Raw genomic sequence first — 8,635 nt, forward strand, 5'->3', positions numbered from 1 at the left:
GGTAGAGAGGCCTGCAGTGATGCCGTTCACTTCCACTGGCTCCACAGCCCCATGCAGAGTTCTCACCTCTAGACGCTGGAGGCCATCCTTTCAGGCCTGGCTTCTACTGGATGGCCTGCTCAGCTGTGGGCACTGTGGCCTGGGCTCTGGTCAGGTGGAGTTGATCCCACCCCTGAGCTGTCATTAGCAAAGTCTACCACAGAGCTTCCAGGTTGTCTCTGCCCAGCCTCTCCTTGTCTGTCACTGACTGTGTCCTGGAGTCTTGCCAGAATCTTCTAAGGGCTTGGCTTGGCCACAGCAGAGGGCTCGAGGGTGGTAGGCAGGAAGCTGGCAGCGATTACAGTTTTGTCTTTTCGTTTCTTATTTTGAATCTAGATTTTTTCTTTCAAGTGAAAAAAAAATTATACAACCAAGCTCTCTGGACAGGGTAGGGGCAGAGCTGTTCTGGGGATAGTGGTAGGGAGAATGGCTCAAAGTTGCTTTTTGGGTCTGGCTGACATCTTCCGAAAGAATGAGAGCAGTTTGGTGGCAAATTCCCGGATGCCAGGTTCTGGGTCCTTTTGGAGATCTTTGAAAGCTTCCGAAGAGAAAAGACAAGTCAGGGGTGACCCTGGCTTGGGAGTGACCCCCCACCCCAACTCCAGTTCCATCTGGGTAGGAGGCTAAGAGGGCTCTTTCCATCCATTGACCAGCATGGAAAGTGCCTTGGTGGGGTGGTGTCTGTTCAGGAGGCCTGGGTCCCTGTCTGTGCCACCATCTGAGACGGCCATGCTGCAGGAAGCTGGGAGGTATGGAGACAGGCCCAAGGTGTGGGCCACTTACTGGAGAATAACAGCTGGATGTCCTTGTCATTTATCATCTGTGACACAGCCTGGGGTTGGTAGCAGGTGGTATACCCTGCGCAAGATGGAGGGAGAGACATGGCTGTTGGATGAGGGCTGCTCAGCTCCAGGCCCTCCATCCCACCCCATTTGGGGTGGACTCCAAGTCAGGCCCGTGCTGCTCACCTATAAAAAGAGCTGCCCAGGTCTTGATGTGGCGGTGAGGGCTGTGCAGGTAGTTGATGGCCTGGGACAGGTGGATGCTGAACTCCTCCTGGCTGTGGGTCATCTGGCCAGTGGAGAGCTTGCTTGTCACTGCCATGGACCTCAGGGACTGTTGATCTTTACCCTACCATCCTCACTTCCCTGGGGAGGGGAGTCCATGGGGGTGTGCAGCTATCTCAGGCCCTCACTACTGCCCCTGCACCCTGGTCCCTCACCAGGCAGGTCCAGAGGAAGTGGCGGGCGCTGAGGCCGGTCTCCCAGGCTAGAGTGCAGAACAGAGTGTGCCGTGGCTGCCAACGGAGCAGCACAGCACAGCGGTAGAACGTGAACTTGGCCTGCTGCGGAGACAGCCACAGGAGGGGTCACCCACTGCCCATGTGTGACTGAGCCCTGGGGGTTTCCACTGCAATAAGCACCTCAGCAGCCTGCTGTACTGGTGTCTGGGAAGCCGCTCCCACCCGAGGGTCACAGTGCCCTGTGGAAGACAGGGAGATACCCAGCTCTGTCCGAGCTTGTTGGGGGAGCTGGCTGCTATTGTCCTCGCCCCCAGTGTCAGGGACTCCAGAGAGTGGAGCACGGTAAGACAGGCTGTGTCCATGTATCAGATGGTACACTGTTTGTCTGTATCCCACCATGCTGTGCTGTAGCTGGTAGACCCACAGATCTGGCTGGCTGAAGAGTGCAGTGTGTGGGAGGGGGTCGGTGATCTGGGGAGCCCTGCGGGTGGCCTGACCTGGCTGTCCTGTCCCTTTGCCAAGATGAAAGGCTTGCAGGTTGGCACTGACCGTGACAACAGCTGGACACTGGTCCTTCAGGTGCAGGAGCAACGCCACCATACTCTGGCACACTTGGGTCCGCAGGTTGCTCAGCTCCTTGTCTGCCACCGTTGCCACCAGATCCCCAAACAGTGCCATAGCTGCTGCTCGAACTTTGTCCTGTTCCTATGACGCAGGAACTTAGGTTCTAGTACTTCCTAGCTTGGGGTCCTCTTATCTCCTCAGACTCCACCAGTCAGGCTCAGGGACCCACGGTAAGGTTGGTCCTCCTCTCCTGGACTGAGGCTTCCTCTCAGACAAGGCCTCAGGCCATCCTCGCACGGAATACCCTGTCCTCTGGTACCCATTGTCACCCTGACCATGAAGGGTGGGTGACTTATTCCCCATATCCTGGTTGGAGGGGGCAGTCATTTTGGACACCTGTCTGAGTGGTCTGTAGTAGGCCGGGACCCAGAGGGGTTGGACAAGCATGACTTGGTACTCTTCAGTCATGAAGAGGGCAGAGCACTGTCTGGTGGACACCTGGCTAGATCTGGTGCACCCGTGGGGACACAGCTTCACAGCTGCCTTGGGTTCAGTGTCCAGGTGCAGTGTGAAGGCAGAAGGGAGTCCTGAGGCCCAAGGGAGGAGCGGGGAGGGCCCAGGAAAGTCCACCCAGCCATGCCTGGCTCTATTCTCACGTCATCAAAGAAGTAGCGGGTGTTGATCGCGATGCTGAGACTCTGTGCGCCTGCGCCCTGCGTGCCCAGGCGGTGCAGTATATCCGACACCATGCCCATAATGCCTACCACCACTGCCTTGTTCTTCTGGAAGAAGCCATTGAGGAAGGCTGGCAGCTGACCCTGGAGCAGGTTTTCCTATAGGGAAGGTAGTGGGTGGTGGGTGGTGGGTGGAAGGAACAGGTCTGTCCCCTTCACCTGGCCTCACCTGGGGTGCCTGACCTGAGCCTTTGCTCCTGTCTTGCCCTTGAGTCTGGGGTCTAGTATGGGTGGATGGGGTTAGTGAATTGATGGGTAGGTAGAAGGATTAAGGATGGGTTGGGTGAATGTGTGGGTAGATGGATGACTCCATACATGGACAGATATATGTATGTATGTATGTATGTATGTATGTATATGTATGTATGCATGCAAGCATGGATAGAAGAGCAGGTGGATAGGTGGGTGGGTTAACAGGTTGAGGAGTGAGTGCTACATTACCCCCACCCACCTTATTATTCAGCACCTTCTGTGTTACACACAGTGCAAAGGGCTTTGCTGATCATGGCCACTCTAATGGTTGGCCTTGCCTTAACCATGTGCAGACCTCTAAGCCTAATATCATTGGAGTAAAACAGTCTTATGGTCAAGGATATTTTGGGGCCTCGTTAGAATTTTATTTCTGTGGCATCTCCATGATTACATTTTCTCTGCGTACCTGTCACTCCCTAGGGTAGATGAGTAGACACTTCTCTACTAGTAAGAACACTTGCGCCTATCTCAGTATCTTTATCAGATGGAGTTCACTGACTAGCCCCATCTTGGCCTTCAGAGGGTGCTGTTGCTGCTTGTGATAGCTGATGACAGTGGTTTGAGGACTGACCACGGCTAGCATAATGAGCATGGCCACCACTGGTCTCATGATCTGCCTATCACACAAAGCAGGTTCGATTTCCATCCCATTTCACAGATGTGAATGCTGAGTACTAAACACACCTTCTCACTAGAGTCTGGCAAGGGGTTTATCCAGGGCCTCAGGTCTTGCTCATGACACCGTGCTTGCAGTGAGGGGGGGTGTCAGAAACCCTAGGGTCTGAACTGGGGGGAGGGTCAGAATGAGAGAAGGGCAGGACCCCCAAAGGCACCATTGCAGTCTTTCTTGCCCCATGTTGTCCATATGGAGGATGGTTTGCTATGGTGAGAGCATAGGACTTAGTTGGGAATAGAAACTTGAAGGATAAGGGACACGTGACTCTCAAGGGGAGCTCTCTGTGTGCAGGGTGAAAGGTGCTGTCTGCCTGGCTCCTCAGTGGGCCTGTGGAGTTGTGCAGGAGAGCCTGTCCCTTCTCACAGTAAGGAGACATGTTCCTGGAGGAAAGGAGAGTCTTCTCCTAAAATACGTCCATTTCTGAAGAGGAGGAAGCCGAGAGCTAGGGTTCCAACCCATTGGCCCATGCCCACCCTTGATGCTTGGGACTACATGTTCCTCTCACCTTCTCCGGGTGGAAGAGTATGTTTCCAAGGCCCTGCAGGCTGGCCACACGGATCTCAGAGCTGGGGTCCTGGAGACTTTGAGCCAGTATGGTCAGGGCAGCCTGTTTAGAAAGCACCTCCAACAGGGCAGGGCTATAGAGGAACTGGGGGCCCCGGAGAGCAAGGTGGCTCAGGTTTGGCACCTTCTCTTGGTTAGCCTATGTCTTTGTTGGGGGCTCTGAGGCTTAGGCCTGTGTAGGGCTTAGGGGAAGATGGTGGGCTAGTATTCCCTGGGTACCAGGGTTAAAAAGCACCTGAAACTTTTCAACGGTCAAGCCCTTCTGGTTGTGGCTGGCGAAACTGGGGCCTAAAGAGGTTGTTTAGCTAGTCTGGAGCCAGCTTACACCCTTGGTAGGCTCATGGAACATGTGAGAACAGGGGCCCCAGGAAGAGCAGCTCACAATTCCTTCTGGAGGGAGGAGGAAGGGAGAGGAGGAGGAAGGGGAGGAAGGGGAGGGAGGCACAAGACCCCTTGCTTGGCGTAGACCCGGGTAGCTGGTATCAGATATAGAAGTGACCTCTCCTTCAAAGCTCTGCCTTTGCCAGAGCCTTTGGATGGGAGGTGAAGTGGCCATATCCTAGCTCTTGTTGTTGAACCATAACCCTTGTAGCTCAAGGTTCTCAGGTTGGAGAGGGGTGGGGCTGAGTTACACGTGAGCAGGATAATGCCACACCTGAATATGATCTGATGAGCACATACCCAGGGCTCATTAACTCTGCTTGGGCCATTGTGGGCAGGGAAGGGTGGAGAGTGTCTCCACAGGCCCCTGGCTATAGGCTGAGAGGCCTCAGAAGCCTCTGCAGACCTGGAAGAGGTCGGTCTGGGCAGCTGCCCCCACAGGGTGAGTCAGGTGGGCCATCTTGTCTGGGGTCGAGGCCGGTGGAGGGTGGGACATAGGCTACAACGAGACCCTTGCCCCCTCCCTACCCTACCTCAGTGAGGAGCAGGATGGCTGTCTTCCTTTCTCGCTCCTGCTGGCTCTGTATGTTGAGTAGTAAGCAGCCAAGAACTGCCTTGATCTGTGTGCAGTGGTTCTGCACCATGGCCCTGGGGGCAGGGCCTGGTTTGTGGTTACCGCCCACGAGTATATACCTTCTACCACCACCCAGGCTGCCCAGGTTGGACAGCCAGGTTCATTCCCATATAATGGAGTAGGCATGTGTGTGTGTGTTCCTCTCCCATGTGCCAGGCCTGGGCTATGCATGGGGAAGGCAGAGGTGGAACAGCTAGCCCTTGTTCCTGAAGTCCCAGGACAGGGCAGATCTTGGGGAGAGAGTCTGCACCTGGTGTGTGGCGTGTGCCTTTTGTGTTCCAGAGTGCTGTAAGCACACACGTAAGTCCAAGGGATGCTGCCTTTAGGCTGCCCGGGGTGGCCTCGAATGATCCAGAAAGCTCAATGGTATGGATCGCTGTGGTCCATATGCCCAGCCTCCCCTTCCTTTGCCCCACTAGTACCTGGCAAGGAGTCCCACGGCCTGTGGATAGGTGTGGATGGAGGTGAAGTATTCCCACGCACTCTGCAGTTCCAGGTGAGCAAAGTCATGCCAGTGTCCTGTGGTGGACAGCAGGCTCTTCAGTGCCTCCAGTGATGTGCTGCAGCCAAGCAGAGAGGCCAGGATCTATCCAGAGCTGCAAATACTACCTGAATATATTCTCCTGCTATTCGGATGGGATGGGGGTGGGGCTGTTGGGCTCTCTCACCTCTGGAGCTTGCCTCCTGCTAAGGCCCAGGGTAAGGAGGGCTGTGCTGGCCCAAGGACACAGCAGAGCACAGTTATCACTAGGACCTGCTTATTAAAGAAAGCATTTAATTAGGGGGCTCGAGATTTCAGAGTTAGTAGAATCCATGACTATCATGGCAGGGGGCATGGAAGCAGCCAGGCGGGCATGGTGCTGGAGCAGTAGCTGATAGCTTCCATCTGATCCACAAGCATGAGGCATAGAGGGAGGGGGAGGGGAGAGGGAGAGAGAGAGAGAGAGAAAGAGAGAGAGAGAGAGAGAGAGCGAGCGCTAACTGGGAAGAGCTTGAGATTATGAAACCTCAAAACCCAACTACAGTGATACATCTCCTCCAACAAGGCCACACCTCCTAAACTTTCCCAAACAGTTCTACTACTAACTGGGGACCCAGCTTTTTTTTTTTTTTTTTTGGCTTTTTGAGACAGGGTTTCTCTGTGTAGACTTGGCTGTCCTGGAACTCACTCTGTAGACCAGGCTGGCCTCGAACTCAGAAATCTGCCTGCCTCTGCCTCGCAAGTTCTGGGATTAAAGGCGTGCGCCACCACTGCCTGGCTGAGACCCAAGCTTTTAAGATGTCTGAGTGCAATGGGGGCCATTCTCATGCAGTCGGCCACAGTGGGAGACTAATCATGCCTTTGCAGCAGGTAGAGCCTGAGGCTCCTCTGATCGTGGCAGGGAACCTGTGAGGGGCCTCAGTGTCTGATGTCTACTGAACATAAAGGAGAAAGCTGGGGAATGCAGGTCCATGAAGCCCAGGGTGGCCTGGCTCCTTGACTGTCATTCCCACTCTTCTCCCTTAATGGCTTGATTGCCCATGATCACAACCAGCAGACCCAGAGAAGGAAACGAGGGGAGATCGGGGGTGGGTAGAAGATGGAGACTTCATACACCTGCGAGTGTGCACAAAGAGAAACAGACTTCTTGGGAGACAGGCTTCAGGGAGTAGCTCATTTAATTGGGAGAGGGGGAAACAAAGACTTTTTAAACCTTTGGGGGTGAGTAGGGGCTATTGGGGTGGAAGTATAGCATTGGTGGTGGTGGGGGTACTGAGGCCTCATTTGCATAAGGAGGAATTCCATGTTCTTGCTGGACCTGACCTTATAGGAAGAAGGAAAGTTTGACCTGGATGCGACATTGTGACTTCCTCTGGTGTTGGCAAAGGTGGGGGACACAGGACTAAGTGTGCAGAAAGTGCAGGCCCAAGGCGGGCGAGGGAGTCAGCCCACTTTCTACTGCTCTTGAGACAAGATCTCTGGGGTTGGACAGGACTTGACCCCACTCCTGCTCCAGACCAGCTCCTCCAGGTTCCATGGTAGCACAGCTCCACTCTTGACCATTTGCCTCTGGCCTGGTTGCTGGGTATGAAGAAGCCTAATGTGTGGGCTTGCTGTGCCTCAGGGCTGTCTAGTAGATCAGCACCATTTCAGGTCAGATTTGCAAAACCCAGTGTCAGAGGATAAAATTCCATTCTGAAAGACCCTGATGGCGCCAATTTATGGGCCTCCTGGCTGAAGTCTCATCTCCAGCTGGCATTAAAAAGCAGTATCTTCTATATTACTGGTTACACCTACAGAGGGATGATAGATTTCAGAAGAGGATGGGAGGTGTATTTGGTTCATTTTGTGACACTCTGGAGCAAGTCTTGGGGCATCTTGGGCCCATGGTGACAGCTTATTTTTTTTTTTCGAGACAGGGTTTCTCTGTGTAGCCCTGGCTGGCCTGGAACTCACTATGTAGACCAGGCTGGCCTCGAACTCAGAAATCTGCCTGCTTCTGCCTCCCAAGTGCTGGGATTGAAGGCATGTGCCACCATCGCCCGGCTGACAGCTTATTCTTTATGGATGATTTGTCCTCATGACCACAGCATGGCTTCAGAAAGATGACCATCAAGCACTATTGGGAATCTCCGCCTGATTCCAGGAGAAAACTACAGATCTCCAGAGATCTCCAGCTCTTGCTCCCCTGTCCAGAGCTCCCTAATGGTGGTGTGCCATCTCAAGTTCTTGCCTCCTTGAAAGCAGTAGAGAAGAGTCCCTGGAGGAGATACCTGCGCCATAGGGCAGTCCCCCCTGATCATCTACAAGGTCATACTATCTCTTCTTTCTTTAGACTCTCCACATTCCAACATCCCAGGAATGCCCAGACATAGCGCCACTCTGTTCACCTGCTGTGGTCCTCAAGGGACAGAGGCTCCTCAGAAAGAGGAGGCAATGCCTGTGTGCTTTCGGAGGGTTGGCCAGGCACCAGCACACACATCCTTTGTCCTGAATGCCTTTTCTTTTCCTTTGTTTAATAAATAGATTATGCATATGGCATCTGGGTGTGTGCATCCATGCATGTGCCTGTGTTCACGTCTGTGTGAATGTGGTTATGAGCATGCTGCAATGTACATGTGGTCAGAGACAACCACAGGGTTGCCGTCCTCATCTTCCACCTTGAGACAGGTTCACTGCTGTGTATGTCAGGCTAGCAGGCTGTGAGCTCACAGGAATTCTCCTGTTTCCGGCTCTCATCTCACTGTAGGATTTACAGATCTGTGCAACTGTGTCCAGTAGGATTCGAACTGAGGTCCTTAGGTTTGTTAAGTCAGTGCTTCACCCAATGAGCCATTTTTCCTAGGTTCTTATTTTTTTAATTGAGGTAAAGTGCAGTACAAGTTGCAGCTTGCCATTATAGTTAATTTTAATTAAGCACGAGTCAGTGGCAGTGAGCCGAACTGCAGTCATAGCACAGCCATAATAACCTTTACTACATCCCATCATCCCAGATGCAAACTCCCATTAAACCTTGATTCCAGCGCACAACCCGCCTCAACCCTAGCCCCAGCCCCGCCCCAGCCCT

General features: G+C 53.6%; 1 protein-coding gene across 7 annotated transcripts in view; it reads right to left on the reverse strand.

Moving 5' to 3' along the window:
* Window positions 1-337: 337 nt before the first annotated feature.
* LOC116073759 (maestro heat-like repeat family member 5) overlaps window positions 338-8,635 on the reverse strand; it is an 81,829-nt gene continuing 73,531 nt past the window's right edge. For 4 of the 7 annotated variants that reach the window (XM_031345839.1, XM_031345845.1, XM_031345855.1 and 1 more), the window contains 9 exons: window positions 5,510-5,647; window positions 4,987-5,101; window positions 4,014-4,157; window positions 2,503-2,679; window positions 1,832-1,987; window positions 1,262-1,384; window positions 1,008-1,110; window positions 823-897; window positions 338-577 (listed from right to left, as the gene is read on the reverse strand). In XM_031345839.1, coding sequence (XP_031201699.1) covers window positions 471-577; window positions 823-897; window positions 1,008-1,110; window positions 1,262-1,384; window positions 1,832-1,987; window positions 2,503-2,679; window positions 4,014-4,157; window positions 4,987-5,101; window positions 5,510-5,647 — 1,138 coding nt within the window. In that variant the 3' untranslated portion in view covers window positions 338-470. Of the gene's footprint in view, window positions 578-822; window positions 898-1,007; window positions 1,111-1,261; window positions 1,385-1,462; window positions 1,522-1,831; window positions 1,988-2,502; window positions 2,680-4,013; window positions 4,158-4,986; window positions 5,102-5,509; window positions 5,648-8,635 lie in introns of those variants that run through there. The other 3 variants (XM_031345830.1, XM_031345821.1, XM_031345864.1) reach the window with 3 other exon arrangements.

The sequence above is a fragment of the Mastomys coucha genome, unplaced genomic scaffold, assembly GCF_008632895.1.
Source record: "Mastomys coucha isolate ucsf_1 unplaced genomic scaffold, UCSF_Mcou_1 pScaffold11, whole genome shotgun sequence".
Lineage (NCBI taxonomy): Eukaryota > Metazoa > Chordata > Mammalia > Rodentia > Muridae > Mastomys > Mastomys coucha.